An 18,537-nucleotide genomic window follows, 5' to 3' on the forward strand; every position below is an offset into this window, starting at 1 on the left:
CCGAATTTAATGCATAAGTCCTCGTGAAGTGCCTCAATACAAATTATTTCATTCACCTGATAAAAATAATAGTATTTCAATAGTCAGAATGCAAACTGCATATATTAAGTGTTGCTAGGTAGGTCAAGCCATAATTGTTGTCCTACCTGGCAACAACTAATGTATGCAGTTCGAATTCTGTCCATTGAAATACTATTATTCTTATCAGGTGAATGAAATAATTTGTATTGAGGCACTTCACAAAGACGTATGCATTAAATTTGGTTACATTACGAAAATGGCCTATTGGCATATGCAGATAATTTAGAAGCCGCCGCGCACCGGTGCATGAGTAATGATCCCATCGAGAATACTCGCATCTTCCTACTGAGCCGTGTCGAGTGCATAAATAGGTCGGCTGAAAATATTTCCTGTTCCAGGTATAACCAGGTATATTCAAATGGCGTGATTTCTTGTCATTATCCGGGGGGGGGGGGGGGAGGCACGTAGCCAAAGTTTGATGTTTGAGGGGGCACATAATTGTAATCAATCGACGTCCTGGGAGGGGTCGAGAAAAGTTCAACCGATCTTGGAAATATTTTGGGGGCACGTGCCCCCCGTGCCCCCCTTTCCCGTGGCTACGTGCCTGGGGGGGGGGGGGGGAATGACAACATACGAAATATCTCCGGTATGCATATCTTCTATAATACACTCTTATATTGTACTTTGATAGACCCTATATCGTGCGAGGGAGCATAGAGACCGAGCAAGAATATTTTTCTTTTATGAATATAGTCTAACACTAGATATTGCATTTGAACACTTCAGAGCCTAGAACTGTAGAACATGAGTTGAAGCATTTCCTACTCATATTGGGGGGGGGGGGGTGGAGGTGGAGGGGGGGGGGGGGGTTGGCACTTTCTCAAAATATCAGGGTAGATATACCCCTTTGTCCCTACCCCCCGATCGTTGCCCAATTTTATGGTTAAATGGATCATTAGTTCATGATATTTGCCAAATGAAAAAATAGAATCTACTAGTTGTAACGAAAAAGAAGAAAATGTAGGCTAAAGAGAGAGAGAGAGAGAGAGAGAGAGAGGGGAATGAGAGAGAGAGGCCATAGGAAAGTACTGAGAGAAAAGAAGACGCCTAAAGCCAATGTCAATATTTTCTCTTGTGATTGTGATGACCAAGGTTATAACTAAAAGTGTAAGAATGTGAAACACCCAATCTTCAGAAATCTTGATATAAGCGATAGAAACTTGAGAGTAGAGGGGTGGGAGAGAGAGAGAAAGAGAGAGAGAAAGGGGGAGAGAGAGAGAGAGAGAGAGAGAGAAAGACAGACAGACAGGCAGAGGGGGAGGGTATGGAGAGAAGAGGAAATTACTGAGAGACAAGAAGACGCCTAAAGCCAACGTAAATATTTCTCTTGTGATCGAGATGACCAAGGTTATAACTAATGTGTAAAAAACAAATTGTTCTGAAATCTTGATAAAATCTAAAAAGATTTGGAGAGGAGAGGATGGGGCTACAGGGATGGGGTAGAAAGAGAGAGAGAGAGAGAGAGAGAGACCAGAGACCAGATGAAAGTAATGAGAGAAAAGAAGACACTTGAAGCCAATGTAAATATTTTCTCTTGTGATTGTGACGACCAAAGTTATTTTGTTTTAAAAGGGGAAGAAAAAAAATCTTGATAGAACCGGTAAAAACGAGAGAGGAGAAGGAGGGGGAGAGAGATTGAGAGAGAGAGAGAGATAATGAAGCGAAAAAGATGGAGAGAGAGAGAGAGAGAGAATGAGAGAGATATATATAAGAGAGAGAGAAAGAGAGAGAGAGAGAGAGAGAGAGAGGAGTTGGAGAGAGCAGGGGAGAAAAGAGAGATGAGACACGAGGACGGGTGGAGGGTAAACGAAGTTGGATGCCAATGAAAAAGAGACAATTAATAGACTCCAATCAAAACAATGTGAAGGGAAAAGCAATACGACAAACTGGGAGAAAGACGGATGCAATCAACTTCCTATTCAATATGGCATCCGGGCTTAGTTCTCAGGAAGCAAAGTGACCCTAATTTTCGATAGGATTCCATTTTCCATCTGGAAATTATATATTCAAGTGGTTACATGTGCGTATTTGGATATTAAGAAGTATAATGGTGCCATCAAACGTTTCCTTAACCCATGAAACATACCGTTCGATGTCATTTTAGTTTCCATTTTGACTAGGTTAAGTGTTATGTCGTTTTGTTAGGCCTAAGGTAATACGTTTTGGTACGGAAGTTTATGGAAATCCGAAAATGGCCGCCATGTGCAATATTAAGATACTGGAATAACAAATGATGTCTCTAATGTTTTTCTCGATCCATAAAAAGCACAATCACTACAAGTTTCAATGGGTTTTCGCGGTTGATGAGAACCAGAGATGGAGCAAATTATGAATGTTATGGCAGTCATTTCGAGAAAATCCAGTTCTCAGGTTTACCGCTCTCTGGGATCCGGTAACTTTGTCTCAGATTCTGAAACAAAATCCTGGATTTAGTTCATGCTGCAATGATAATTAAAAACATTTAGGGTAGTCAGGAACCCCATGACTTTTACAAGCCGTTCGTCTGTGTGATTATCAAGATTTTGCGTTTTTCTAACGGTTTACGTTAACACTACAGACATGGGGAAAAACGCGTATGGTAAAACCGGTCACTCAATTTTTTTTTACTTTTTTGCATTTTGCTTTTTTTGTTATAGTTTTTTTTAGGGCTTCGATATTACACCATATCACAGACACTGATAACACGTAGGGCCTAGCTTCTCAGATTAAACATCGTTAAACGATGCCTTTAAAGGACATTCAATTCTTTTTAAATCTATACCACCTTTTAAAGGTTACGTGACGATTAGGTTGACAGTTCTCGGTCAAAATTATGTGTGTGTATGTCAATGCGTGTGTGTGTGCGTGTGTGTGTTTGTGTTTGCGTTTATGTTTTGTTTTTTGTTACTTTCTTTCCCCAAGAAATACGTATCGCTTCACTTTAAATATATCTCAATATTCATTCAAGACATTTTATTAGATAAAATGACTTAATTAATGCAAAAAGTAACAGTTCACACATTATTGTGTGTGTGTGTGTATGTTGTTTTTGTTTTTCGGTTAGTTTCTTTACCAAAGAAATACTCATTGCTTCACTATAAATATATCTCAATATTCATTCAAGTCATTATATTAGATAAAATGACTTAATTAATGCAAAAAAGGAACAGTTCACATTATTGGCCAATAGTCCCTACCTCATGCAGATGGTTAATTAGTTCAGGTAATACAAACGCAATCGAAATGACGCCTATTGTGGAACGGGCATTAACGACTGACTATAGTCTTTGTACTCGTACGCAAAATATGACACAAAAAAAACTGGATAATTCAAATCAATGTTTTAGTAAGTATATGCAAATTCACAACTTAAGACAGAACTACTTCATTTAGTATTTGCCTAGAATGTACACAGTTGGGACATTATACTCTTTATAATCCATTTTACGTGCAGAATCATCATAAATAAGGGAAAGGAGATCAGTTCTAGATTAATCATTTCAATACTTTCTGAGTACAATGATAACGATAGCGAAACTAAATCAGGAGTTGACAATAAAGACATCATTAGCGTTGTGCTTGTTAATATAGCCATAAGAATTGAGGAAAGAGAAAATGAGAAGAAAGAGGAAAAAATCAGGAGTTGACAATAAAGACATCATTAGCGTTGTGCTTGTTAATATAGCCATAAGAAATGAGGAAAGAGTGACATTGTAAATTTGGCAATTGAAATGTATGTTTATGAGTTCATTTCTGATCTGAACCATCAGCAGAGGTGCACTGTTAGAACGCTACTCGCCCACTTAAAGACCACGTCGATCTCATCCTTAACATATTCAAGACGCCCCTCTGTCGAAGGCGATTGATTTCCAGAAATATCCGGGTGAATAAGAAAACAGTCGATGTGTTGCAAGGAACAAAAGTCAATTAATACCCATCTATTGATTTAATTGCCTTTTAAGGGCCTACGAAGAAAATTAGAATATTAAATGATTAAGACAGAGACGTGACCTAGAACGGGATGGTCAAGATTTTAGTTATCATATTACAAGTTTTACATACACAAATTGTAATCCGACTACTCTGTACGCAGAGAAAAAAAAATATTATAGCAATATCCATTTCAAACATACTGTACATTGAATTACAGTGTATTATATATACTTAACTAAATCATGAATCCTTTGAAATAATTATTGCTAATTAGCCTAAACAGCTATTGCTATTCTACTATGCATTCTTCTTAGTACTCTACCACTGGCAACTAAGCTTCTAATTCTTTAGAAACATCAGCATTGTTTTTGTTATTCGCATCGTCAGCAATAACTACAGTAAACATCTTAGGCTATTATTATAATAATAATAATAATCTAATAGTCCACTCCAAATTTTATTAAACCGAAACGGAAATTCTTTTTGCCCAATTGATCGTGAGCCCGGCAGCCACTGAGCAGCGCCAGATCGACGTTGGTCTATCCCTTATTGTTGAACGCCAAACAAGGTAGCAACAACTCCCATCTTTTAACGTCTTTTGGTATGACGCGGCCGATTATTATTCTTTATGATAAAACTATTTCTTTAAAACCTTTTTTTAAGAAGAGGTGCACTGTTAGAACGCTACTTGCCCACTTAAAGCCCACACCGATCACATCCTTAACATATTCAAGACGCCCCTCTGTCGAAGGCGATTGATTTTCAGAAATATCCGGGTGAATAAGAAAACAATCAATGTGTTGCAAGGAACAAATTTTAAGTGAATTAATAAACATCTATTGATTTAATTGCTTTTTAAGGGCCTGCGAAGAAAAATAGAACATTAAATGATTAAGACAGAGACGTGACCTGGAACGGGATGGTCAATATTTTAGTTATCATATTACAAGTTTTACATACACAAATTGTAATCCGACTACTCTGTACGCAGAGAAAAAAAAAGTATTTCAAACAGTACAACTACATAATTACATTTAATTACAGTGTATTATATATATACTAAACTAAATCATGAATCCTTTGAAATAATTATTGCTAATTAGCCTAAACAGCTATTGCTATTCTACTATGCTTTCTTCATACGTCTCTACTACTGGCAACTAAGCTTTTATTTCTTTGAAAGTCAGCACTTCTTTATTCGAATAATCAGCTATGACTACAGAAAATCTCATAGGCTATTATTATCTGATTATTCTTAATGATAAAATTATATCTTTAACACCTCTTTTTTATAAGGAGAATAAACTACAATATCCAAAGTCTTTCCGGCTATAATTAATGCCCGGATTCCTGTGTTTAAGACACGTTAGTCGAGAATATATTTTGATATTTTTTTTACTTCTACATATGCAAATTTCAATCCGAATATATTGAATGAAAAAACAACCCAAAAAAGGCAAACAAACAATGTATGCATTATCCAGACAAAAGAACGTTGCAGAGTGCATAAATCATTAATTTGAGTGTACATCAATACATCAAATATTTTGATATCATGGCAAAACCTAAACAGTTTTTACCATTCTTCATCCATTCTATTTAAGGTTTCTTTCACTAGCGACTTAAATTCAGCTTCTCCATCAGAGAAGTCAGCATCCCTTTCTTGGAGTCGCCAGCCACAACTACAGAAACTGACGGTTTTTCAGGTTTCTCCTTTGGCTTCATGATCCCCTTGCTCTCTGGTTTTCCCTTCTGGGACCCCCTGGCAGGCCCCTTGGCAGCCCCGTTGGCAGACCCCTTGATAGGCACTTTGACAGATGCATCTTTTGCGGTGGGAAGACTCGGATACAACCCTCCAGATGCCTTGGCTGGTTGCGCGTAGCTCCCGTATTGGTTGGTTGTGTACACGTGACGCCTTGGCGGGCGCCGTTGAGGGAGTCGTAAGGATCTGTACCTGGAAGTTGATATGGGTAATAAAGGTATTTGATTAATTGCCAGAACACATTCGAACGAAGTATAAAATGCATTTTACATTTCGTAACAATGTTTAGGAATCGGGCAGTGTGAGGTAGGACAAAAGTGGTGACCTGACAAATATTGCTTCAGCTGCAGTCATTCCGCGTTTTATTTGTTAGAGTAACGGCTGCAAATCGGGGCTTTAGGTTACGTATTGGCCCATGAAGACTGTTTTGTCCAGCGTTAAAAAGTAAGAAGTCGGTTTAAAAAGGATATTGACCGTGGACAAGTTGTAGGTCCATATGGGGTATGGTAGAGTTAGTTTCTTGATGCCAAAATTTGCACAGCTTCCAACTATACCACACTGCCATGCACCTTGCCCCATTATAATAATATAATCAGAAAAATATTTTTGCATTTATCTATAAAAGGAAAAATCAAACAGAACCCGGGGAATATAGGCAAGGGGACTTGATTCTTGAAGGACACTACAACAGCCCGACATCCATGAACCTTCCAAACAGTTGTCAAAGGTAGAGACATCGCCATTATCGGTCTACTGTAGCCGATGATAATGATTAATTTTGACAAATCTTAAGTGGAAGATCATCTATATTTAAAAAAGATCTTTAGAATTCAATTCAAGATATCACTTCCTGACATTGACATATTTCATCATGAAACCCGATACTAGACATCCTGATATTGTTTGTTTTTCTTATTCTTGAAACAATAGTATTTACATAATTCAATGGGTTGCCACTTGAAATGATCTCTTCTGTTTATTCAAGCGATATCGGTTCCTGGATAAATAACATCACAACAAGGAAACAACAAATTTCATAACAACTCTCACGAGCTTCTTTGGATGTTGATTGAATTAAATAAAACATGACATATTATCCATTGATCATAATTATAAATCATATAAAATAATAGGTATATTTTGTTCTAGTAACCTCGAGGGGAGGGGGGAGGGGGGATGGGGATTGTAGTCCATTAACATGTTCTAAAAATGTTTTTCCTCCAGTTTGTTTATAACCAAGATAGAAACATTATAATATGATAGTAGCAAGTCAGAACTTTCAGAGACATCCCCCAAAGAATCATGGTTCTAGCAATGACAATCAAAAACTGAAATTTCATTTCAACTCAAGTTCTTTCCGCATTTTACCTGTAAGCGTTCATCTTGCTGACCAAATAGCAACATACTGCAAAGATGATGAGCAACAGGACACCGAGACCTCCAATCAAACCTTTAGAGTGAGAGTAGGAATGATTATGATACTAACAACATAAATGATGAAGACGATGGTGATGATGATGATGTTATAATGATGATAATACTCATTTTAATAATATTAACAATAATAGTGATAATAATAAATAATAATAGAAATAATGATAAAAATCATAACGATAATGATAATAATAATAATAGTAATACTGACAATTATCCGGTCCATTTGATAAAGCGTTCATTCATCACTACCGGCAGAGATATTTCATGTTTCTCTCTCTCTCTCTCTCTCTCTCTCTCCCTCTCTCGCTCTCTCCCTCTCTCTCTCTCCCCCTCTCTCTCTCTCTCTCTCTCTCTCTCAATACATACATTGTATAAGAATATAGACCAACATGAAGAACATTAACAAGGTCTTCAATTTGACCGTGTTTAAAGTGCATCTAATATCGACGATGGAACGGTATACAAGTAAATAGAAATCGTTTCATGTTCAGGGAATTAAAGGTAAAGACCAGTAATGGTCATGCGATTGCATTGTGAAAGAAACGTTGTGGAATCGATCAGAAAAGGTTGATCATCTAGCATCTAGCATCTGCAAGGTTCTGGAATCATCAAAATGATAAGAAATTTGGCCCATTCTTCGTAAAGTTACAAGCACTATACACAGAAAGATGTATATGGGACTACCCTATCTCTCTCACACGACCATGAGAAAAATAAATTTACCAAATATATGAATTAGTAGGCGGTTTCCCGGCAAATTTTTTATCATCATGTATTAGTCAAAACATATTCTTTCACATGATTGGTAATGAGAACTTCCATTTCATTTTTTGAAATTGGGGCGTTACCAATACTGGTCTTTACCTTTAAGAATATAATGTATGTGCCTACGCAAACAACATCCTTGTTAATAGGCCATTTAAACGTCTCATAGCTCGAAATAGTATGAATAATTGTTGAACCATTGTGTACTAATGCATTGGAAATTATGAATTTCCTGTAATCATTTTTCATGTCGCTTTATAACATCAGAGCGTTTTCTTTTTCTTTATGAAATTATTCAAACTATTAACTTATTCAAATCTGAATTGCATGCAAAATGAATTGGATTGGAAAAGATGCAAAGTTTGGTCGGGAAAACCTATACTAATAATGAAAATGATATAATGATAATGAAATGAAGTAATAGGCGTAACAAACGTGATGAAATAAGTATTGGATGACGCTCTTTTAAAGAAATAAAAAAAAGTTTAATGAAGCGTTTAACTCATTTATATAATCCAGCTGGGTTTCAAACATTCTATACAACTTGACAATATCGGAGAAAAGCCATTGTCGGTTTAAACAAATAATCTTATCAATATCTATACATGTAAAATGCATGCATCTTTTTTTAACGGGGTGATTCTACATTTCCTTACCATAAGTCAAAGTAAGAGAAAGTGGAGTTTTCCATGATGACCGATTCTCCAACGCGTTCGGGTCTGTAAGATGGAAGAATTACAAAACATAGGCATGGAAGATTATGGCACAGACACAAAAAGAGTTTTTTTTAACATTAGATTTCAAGTATTTGTTCGACTTCAGTATGACAAATGAGAAATATTGAAATATTAATTGAAATGGCATTTTCCTCATAGCAATTATAAACGCTTATGCTTGTCTCGAGATATGCCATTTTTTATTTATTTAAAAAGAAGAAGAACAGAATCTTGGTTTACATGGAAATTAAAGTCACCCTGTTATTCAATATTTTGATGATGTTTTATTTATTTCTTGTCATCCTAATTAAATATATTTTAATCAACTTAGAATTTTATGACAAACACATAAAATAAATCCTTATCAAAAATGGTTTGAAATTGTATATCTATACATCAAATCAAGTTTTCCATGCTAGGTAACTCGAAGATTTTAAAAAAAATAGTAATGAATTATGTTGAGCATCGACCTCCGATACAAATATCTATCGAGTTTGTAAATACGTAACTTGAGAAAAGAAAATGAAGATGGAAAGTAAGATCATGTCTTACCCTGCCCGGTACAAGTAACACCAACGTCTTCCAGATGGGTACAATCATGCACACCTAGGACATTCTTCATACAGTGGCCGAGGTTGGATTCAGTACCCTTACAATCGACTTCATCCAGAGCAATGGCGCCGAACCCCTCCCCAAAGGCGCCGCAGCAGGAGTAGTTGGAGGCCCGCTGGTACCCCAGCATTCTACAGACAACGTTGGCGTCGTTCAGATCAAAGTGGTCATCGCAAACTGTTCCCCAGGAACCCTCGAAGTTTACCTCGACCCGACCTTCATTGCTGGACTGCGATCCAACCAAACGTACTTGGAGATCGTCTTTGTAGTGATGAAATGAATCAAACATTCCATACAAGTAAATATTAATTGATTTGTTTGGCCTACGCCTATCAGAAATAATACTATAAAATATCTTATCTAGGGATCTTTCATGAACTGACTTAATGATTAAATAAATACATAGTTCACACATTTTATTGTTACGCATACAAAAAGCTAAGAATGAATTTTTTCCATACCGTCTAATGATTTAAGGTTTTAATCCGTATCCTAATTATGAGCTTAGAGGCACAATTTCTCCAAAGAATGACGTGTAATTGCTCCTTAAAGCCCCACTGTCCTACTTGTAGCTACTTGCTCTCTCTATATAGAAAACTTCCCCAATCCGTGCCTGTTGGTCCCCCATGATCCTCTTTTTCTTATGTTAGTTGAGAGCTGAGTTAATGGGATAGTCACCTGTCAGTGACCTCGCTGTGTGGTCTAATCCCTTCTGGCCTAGTATTGTTGACGGTCTTTAACGAATCGTCTAAATTACGCGAATACGGTAATAGCCACTAGGCCTAATGGTCATCAACATTGTATCCATTCATTTCCTCGATAGCGTACTGAAATATTACAATGAGAGAGCTTCCATGACAATACATGAAGTATTGCGGTACCAGTGAATCTTTAGCTACAGGACAAGGATGGGGAGGGGGGGGGGGGATGACCCCACCTCCTGTGTATCTACTTATTGTACTGCAAATGCAATGGTGATGTCTTACTCGGTCTCAAGCAGGTGACCCCTACTTCCGTTGAATGGTTACATCCTGTGATGCCAAGCGGATAAGCCGGGTTACAGTCCGCAAGACTCGATTCTTTACCCGAACACCTAGGCTGCCTTAGGAGCACGTCCCCGCTACCAGGACCGTACGAAGAGAAATAAGCCGTGTCCAACACACCCGGATAGCCCAGCATCTTGCACAGAACCAGAGAATCAGCCGAGGTCCATTCCAGATGGCAAGCTGTGCCCCATGCCCCGAAGTAGAACAATTCTACCCGCCCCTGGGCGGCATCGGGCCCGTCTGCTAGGCGAGCACCGAAATCCCCTGTAAAAGCAATAAGGAACATGATGACACTGATTGGAGGCCTAGTGGATTTAGAAGTGGGAACGAAACAGACCATATCCCTCTTATCAAAATAATCTATTGTGGTAGAAGAAGAAAACAAGGGGGGGGGGGGGTGCACCCTTTAAAATCGGGAAGTTTTCGACTCAAATGGCACTGTAATATATGAAAGGTTTGTTTCTAGTTTTTCGGAAACGGATCTACTTTGAGAATCTACAACTTCACAAATCTGGATCCTCCCGAGAGTTAATTGTTAATAAGGTCAATATGAGGATTTGTTATCTTACTTTTTCCGCCGCAGATCACTCCTGCATCTTCAGTGTGGTCACAACTGACTTGACGAAACCCTCTGTGGCCACACTTGCTGATGTGTGTCTCATCGCCGTTACACTGAACTTGATCCACAAGAACATCACCAAGAGGTACATCACCCCTTACCGGGAACGGAGCACCATAAAGTGCTTCAGTCGCGGTAGGATACCCAAGCATGCGGCATACGACCGTGGCGTCCTCCATGTCCCACTGGTCGTCGCAGATTGTTCCCCAGGAGCCCTCGTGATAGAGCTGGACACGACCCTCGTTAGGACTTGATGAACCGACTAGACGCACAGGTACTAATAGAGAAAGTAGCAACAATTAATTGAAACATGAAAAGAATAGCACGAGTATGCCATAAGATTGGAAAGACTTTCCGAATCAAGGTATTATGATTCTTATACGTTACAGTATGCTCCATAGAAATCGTGCTCGAATGAAGCAATTTGTTTAACAGGGCTTTTGAAAATGTCTTGCGTTGGTTTTCGAAAGTCTTCATGATCGTGTTATCGGGTTATGGACAAAAAATATCTACAGTGTAGTCGATGGTGATCTCTCTTTTTGGGCGAGCAATGACAATCTTTTACCTTGATTTCCATTTTGTCATCATGACAATTTTTTAATTACATTTGTGGAGGGAGCTGTGCTGAGCAGTCTGAATCGTTCTATATAAATGATTTGAATCAACATTTTATGCCTTTTAAAAAAACTTTTACAAAATATTTTCAAAGACGCTAACGGCCTTCCATAACTGTTAAGTCCAACTTAGAGATAAGTTCAACTTAAGATCTTTGTGAAACACCCCCTTGTTCTCAGTTCGGTTGATGTGGCTTAGGCATCACTTACGTTCAGCACACGTGACTCCTATGTCTTCATCGTGATTGCAGTTGTGTGTCCCTAGCTGCTTTTTACGACAATCCTGGATCCTCCCCTCTGTACCATCACAAGTCAGGTCATCCACCACGATCTCACCGGTTCCCGCGCCGAATTTGAGGGAAAAGGATTCCGCATGTGAGAAGCCAAGCATCCTACACACGACGTGGGCGTCGTTGAAATCAAACTCGTCGTCGCATACGGTGCCCCAGTGGCCGTTGTAGAGGACCTCCACTCTTCCCTCTCGGTTGCTATTTCCATCTTGTAAACGAACCGACACTGCAGAAGCATGAAGCACACAACACGTTTTCAGTTTGTTCACGAATTATCAACTCAAGGGCAATTTCAATATACAATTTGTACTGCCTATAAAAATCATGTTCGGATTTCACATTCACTATCCCACAGCAATCAAATTCAAATTTCAATCCTAGGCAAAGAAAATACCTAACAATAACCCTAACTCTGAGCTGAATCGCAACCCAACTGCAAAATTTGTATGTCTCTGAGAAATTTTCGCAGTATCAAACGTCGGATCACCAAAAAAGGAGGGAAAAAGAAGGATTTATGCATGTATGAATATTGCGTAATAATAATAATAATACTATTGGATTCTTATATAGCGCACGTATCGACCTTGTAAAGGTCCTCAAGGCGCTCCAACATTACCCGGCTATGCTAGGCTGCCGATTTCGACGCTTACAGCATTTGTAATGTGTGTCCTTCCCTTCATCGTGTAATTGATTCATTTTGCAAATGAAGCTGTCAACATGTTCTAGGATATGCAAGATCTCATAAAGAATGGAAGGTGATTGGTTATTAATTATTGAAGAAACTCACGATATATAATCTCGAAGTTAATTTTGTTACCTGTAAAAGGATCTCGAGGCTAATGGAACATCGAAACTAGCTGTATTCGACAGTTAAGGTAATTTTAATTTGTAAAGCTCCAGATCGTTGACAACACACTTCACTCAATTTCATTTCATTTCATGATAAGTACATATAGGATTTCCCGGCCAAATTCGCGAGTTTGTCATTCAAATTAATTTGTCTTGCGTTCAAATTCGACGGTTTTAGTGCAGTCAGGTATATCTCGGGCTTATATTCCCTTTTCTAGTTATCAAATCTATGGAATTTTCGTTAGAATCTACGTATGTTTTATTCAAATTAATGAATAATGTGCTTCTTTCGCTATTTGGTCATTCGATTTGGCGCAACACGATTTTCTGACAACGCGACGATGTACTTCTAGCATTCTAATTCATTTGTAGCATTCAAATTAGCACTTTGTGCACTTAAATTGATGGTCAATATACATTTCTTGTTTATTACACACTTTTTATAGCTCATTCTTTTTCTTTCAATATTGTTTTTTCATGTGTATTTCATCATATTTCATTTTCTTGCCTTTATACACTTATACTTATTACATTTATCTGATATTCATCAGGATTTAAGTTTGATTGTTAAGAAGGAAAAAACGACTTGCATCTACGGACCTGATGGTCTCAGTATATTTGTAAATGTTCATGTAAGGAAGTTGTTTGTCTTATGTTTCATCATAAATTTATCATAATTTCATCATAATTTCATTATGGAAGAAGGGTACAATATTGTGACTGGGGTAGGGACTAGAGTCAACAATTTGAACATGATTCATTATTTAGCCATCGATCTGCTGGCGGGCAAGTTAACTATGAAACTCTTTAAGAAAAACAGAGGGGTGTCCTGGGTAAAAGAGACGATGTGAATTACTTTTGTAAAATTCCGAGTCTGTAGTAAAAAGGGGCGATTGAGGGTACCCCCACCTTTCCCGGGTATATGAACATGTCCGTGCAGAAATGCCACATCCCTTGATTTCACCCCTTCTTTACTTTATGTCTGACTACACCCATCTGCATTGTCCTGAAAATAAATAAATGGAATAACAGCTTAGACCCCAATGGCAAATCATGCATTTTAACTGCAATATTTAAAAACTGTAAAAGTTTGTTGCAATACTTCCCCCTAACATTCCTAACTTGAATAAAAATATTACGAATACGAATGACAGGTGTTAATTTGAATGATAAAAATTACGTTTCGACAAGTGAATATTAATTTGAATGCTAGTTGAGCAGTTTCTGAATTGAATGACAGATCTATGAAACCCTTCAACCAAAATCCTAAATTAAATACAAAAACTGGAAAATTGAATGATAATTGGCATGGCAAAGCCGATCTGCGCTAACTTAAATGCAAAGTAAATGAATTCGAATGTCAAACACGCAAATTTTGCCGGGAAATCCTATATTAAAAAAATATAGAAGGAGGTAAACTCGGTAAGCAAAGATTGTGCTATAGGGTCATCCTGGCTTCATTATATTAATCAAGAATAGGTTTATTGGCCATGGTGGTATCCACGAATTTAAAGTAAGACGAGGGAAGGGAAGGAATACATCGTAAATATCATTGAGCATTAATACAATAATCTAAATCGTTAATGATACTCACCGAGTCCTTCACATATGACACCAGCATCCTCGTCATGTTCGCAATTATGAGCTTTGTAACCATCGTCATTATACTGGCAAAAAGCGAGGTTTGGTTCTGTTCCAATGCAAAACACATCATCCAGAATAATCTCACCGGTCCCCTGTCCGAAAGCTGCACTCAGGTTGTGAGCCGAGGCGCGTGCATAACCCATGGTGCGACACACGACATGGGCGTCATTGATGTCCCAGCCGTCATCGCACACGGTGCCCCAAGCAGAATCGTAAAAGACCTCGACGCGGCCCTCGTGGGGTCCGCTGCCGCCCACTAGACGGGTAGGAAGTGGGTCTGGAAATAAAGAGGGTGAGATAGGGAGGTGAATAGGCAGCCTCAGATATAGGATTTCTGTTATCATCATTATTATTATTATTATTATTACTCTATTAAAATCATTGGAGGGGGGGGGGGGTGCATCCATTTTCTACTTGTGCCTCAATTAAATTCATTTTTGTTTTGGGGGTGGCTTGAGCCGCCAAGCCCCTCCCGGAAAATTGCTACTTTAAACAGAAAGGATGTGGGAAGGGAAAAATGTCCCTAATTCTTTTAGGAAAAGGCCCACATGACAAATTTCTTTCTATATTCCTTTCTTCTGCAGGGAGAAATTACTATATTTCAAATCAAATGAATTAATGTGTCTCATAATAAATGCCTGTTTACGATTAGTTCTTTTTCAGTTAATTCATTCAAATAACAGATTTGGATTATTATATCAATATCTGAAAAATAGAGAAATATTCTTTGGTAGATACTTATGCTGTAAAGGAAAACTAAGTGATTGTTGAGCAGATGAAGCTTGATGTGCTTGAGGCCGTAATTACCAGCAAATATCAAAATAAATATAGGTGTTTTTTCATCGGTAAAGAACATAGAATATAACATACCCGCTCCTACGCAGACAACCCCTGCATCTTCAAGGTGCGTACAGGTGTGCGTCAGGTACCCACTGTGCGTGCAATAGGCTAGGTTGGTATCCGCACTGCTGCAGTGGACTTCAGAGAGTACGATGTTCCCCGATCCCTGACCGAATGCGGCCCTGTGGTTATATGTCGAGGCACGTGCGAACCCTAAACTTCGGCACACCACGTCGGCATCGGCGCTGTCCCATCCGTCGTCGCAGACCGTACCCCAGGCTCCGTCGTAGAGGACTTCGACCCGGCCCTCGTGAGATCCGCTCCCACCGACCAGACGAGTTTTCAAGGGTTCTAAAAAGAATGGATGGGGGAAAAAGCGAAGTGAAGTACCGATCTACCTCAACATTTCTATCATCAAAAGCGCATATTTCCGACTCTTTCGATCAAGGCGCGTCAACAACTAGTCATACAAATTACACTCATGAAAAATAGTTCGACAGATAATTTTGGCACAGGTGGTCACGAATAGAATATTAGATAAATGAGAGTTTTCTGATCATCCAGTTTCAGTCCCATTTCATTGGGTCTTGATTTTGAAGGGAGCAACAAGACAATGGAGGAATGCATATTATTTTGTCCTATGTAGGTCTTAATTGGATATTTAAACATTTGAAATGTGGTGTTTCCGCAGAATGCTAAGAATCAGCTGGGTGATGAAAATAAGCAACAAAGAATTCCTGAATAGAGCAAACAAGAGAAAGAGAACTGATTAACACAGTGCAGAAGAGAAAACTAGTGTATGTTGGTCATGTGATGAGAGGAGGAGGATGGTAGAAGATCTTGCTGGGAGGAATGGTAGAGGGTAAACGAGAAAGGGGTAGACAGCGAATCACTTGGTTTGATGATGTCAAGAAATGGACTGGTCTTAACTACGGAGAGGTTAGAACAAGAGTACATGACAGAAAGCGATAGAGGTGCATAGCCGCCAACCCCTTCGGAAGGGACGACACTAGATGATGCTGATGATGATTTGGATTTTGATAAGTGTTGAAAGATAAGTCATAGGCATTTTCGTGTGTGTACGTGTGTGTGTGTGTGTGTGTAGGTTCTGAAGGTATGCCAATTGAGTTTTGACAAGCTCACCTGTTGTACTCCACTCCCCCTCCCCAAACAAAAAAAATAATATATATATATATATATATATATATATATATATATATATATGGTACCTTCTTCTTCTTCTTCAAGATAATCTGCCTCCTTCAATACTGAAGATTCTTGAAGATGCCGTATACTCGGCCTGATTGGGGTGTGCAGATGGACCATTACACCGGGGTTTCCCCCTTCTCTTATACGAATAGTGCAATGGGTTCTTAACGTGCAATGGTGGTGACTCTCCTGTACACGGGGCCTCCATTTAACGTCCTATCCGAGGGACGGAGTGTTTTCCACTTGACATAACCGGGGATTGTAGATAGCTTTAATGATGATAATGTGACCAGCCTATGTTTACCATTTATGCCTGCAGCAAATTTGTCAATGGTTTCATGGGAGTGGAGATGGTACATACTTGCTTTGAAGCAACAAGTAGTATTCTTGTAAAGGAGCAAACAAAACCTAGGTATGGCGCCTTAACGATGCAACGTATTATTACTGTTAATCATTATAATTATAGTGAGATTATTAATAAATCCTAGTTCATGTGCACGCACGGCCTCTGAAAAAGATCATTAGACCAATTTCTTATCATAGCGACATTTGCATAAAAACTGGGGAAACTGACTACCTTTGTATTTTATTGAATGATTATCATTGTGCAGCAAGTGTGTTTGCAGTGATGTCGTTTCTTTCCTTTTTTAAACCTGAGATATAAAGTTATTAGTAAACTTCTTTGGTGTAATAAATTTCCATGAATATATTATATGCATATCCAAACCGCTGCTGCACAAACTTTATAACAATCACGACATAAAACTATTAGTGAAATAACAGAAAAGACCTGAGACTTACCGACAGCGAAAGAACATGTGAATGTCGAAATGAAGAGAAAAGCAATAGCTCCTGTATATTCCAGTTTATACATTTTCAGCAATCTTGTTGTGACCATCTTGTTGTACTATGTGACCAAAGCCGAGTCAAACATCAGAATGACTCCCTGTGCCAAGTTGGACTGCGTTGAAAAGACGCAGCAGTCTTGTGATTTGTGGAGGAAATGCAGTATATTTATGCAAATATTGTTTTACATTTGTAATAATAAACGCAATACTCAAAAAGGATATAAACAAGGAAATTGAAATTCAAGAACGAATTTCAAATGAATCCTCGTTGACTTAATATTTCATATTATAGCAGAAACACTTATAAGAGAGAAAGAGAGAGAGAGAGAGAGAGAAAGGGGGGGGGGGGGGGGGGTTGGGGCGGATGCGGGGCTCCTGGTACAAAGATAGTTGATAAAAGAGGTACGGTTGTCTCCGAATTTGATTTTTTGCTACATACGCCGACCCTTCCATGGTCCGAAGGTGGAAAGGCGCGGGCCGAGGGCGCGATGTTTTAGTCAATTAAATAATGAGTTATAATGTTTTGTCTCAATAGGGGTAGCCTCTTTGCCCCCTGGATTCATCCATGAGTACATTTTTCGGCCTATATCTACTCATTTAATATTCTCTGATCTCCGTTCCAACTTACCTACCTTCCCATTCTGAAAATTATCGTTCTCGCGCCAATAATTGGTCGACAAATAACGTGTTGACACATGTCATTTTACACCGAGCTAACGCCCTAATGGCTCTCAAGGGGTTAGCCACTCCACACTGCCGGAACTCTAAGTGCACTTGATTCAAGTCCTTTTTGAGATGATGCTTTTGTATCAGTAGAGCATTTAAAGGCCCACTGCACTACTTGTAGCTACTTGCGCCCTCTATATAACAAACAATGCCTAATCGGTGACCATTGGTCCCCCGTGATCCTCTTTTTCTTATGTTAACTGAGAGCTGAGTTGATGAGATAACCACCTGTCCAGTGACCTTGCAGGGCAGTCTAATCCCTCCTGTAAACTACGGCAGATAAGCCTTAAAGGAATATGAAGCAGATGCCTATAAAAGCCGGATAGTTCCTGTGCATGTATATGAGCCTGTGGGCAAAGTAGATTCGGTAGTCGATGGGTTCCTGGGCTATACATTAGGGACTTTTAGATTTGCGTGGACTAATACGTGTGACGTCCATTCAAGGCAGTGCATTAAAAGGACGTCGATCGTAGCAATCCCCATTGTCTTCGTGCGAATCTAAAAGTCCCTATTGTCATAGGAAGCAGACGATTAAATCAGAAAAGTGTTATAAGATGTTGCATTTAA

General features: G+C 38.7%; 1 protein-coding gene across 1 annotated transcript; it reads right to left on the reverse strand.

Moving 5' to 3' along the window:
• Window positions 1-4,653: 4,653 nt before the first annotated feature.
• On the reverse strand, window positions 4,654-17,388 carry LOC584097 (deleted in malignant brain tumors 1 protein). The gene is made up of 10 exons (XM_011670828.2): window positions 17,198-17,388; window positions 15,218-15,538; window positions 14,298-14,624; window positions 11,775-12,080; window positions 10,901-11,227; window positions 10,272-10,595; window positions 9,226-9,546; window positions 8,614-8,676; window positions 7,124-7,205; window positions 4,654-5,947 (listed from the first exon to the last, which is right to left on the reverse strand). The coding sequence occupies exons 1-10, from the start codon at window positions 17,292-17,294 to the stop codon at window positions 5,608-5,610; spliced, it is 2,508 nt and encodes an 835-aa protein (XP_011669130.2). The 5' UTR covers window positions 17,295-17,388; the 3' UTR covers window positions 4,654-5,607.
• Window positions 17,389-18,537: the final 1,149 nt, after the last annotated feature.

This window comes from Strongylocentrotus purpuratus, unplaced genomic scaffold, assembly GCF_000002235.5.
Source record: "Strongylocentrotus purpuratus isolate Spur 01 unplaced genomic scaffold, Spur_5.0 spur5_scaffold_13, whole genome shotgun sequence".
In the NCBI taxonomy this organism is placed as follows: Eukaryota; Metazoa; Echinodermata; class Echinoidea; order Camarodonta; family Strongylocentrotidae; genus Strongylocentrotus; species Strongylocentrotus purpuratus.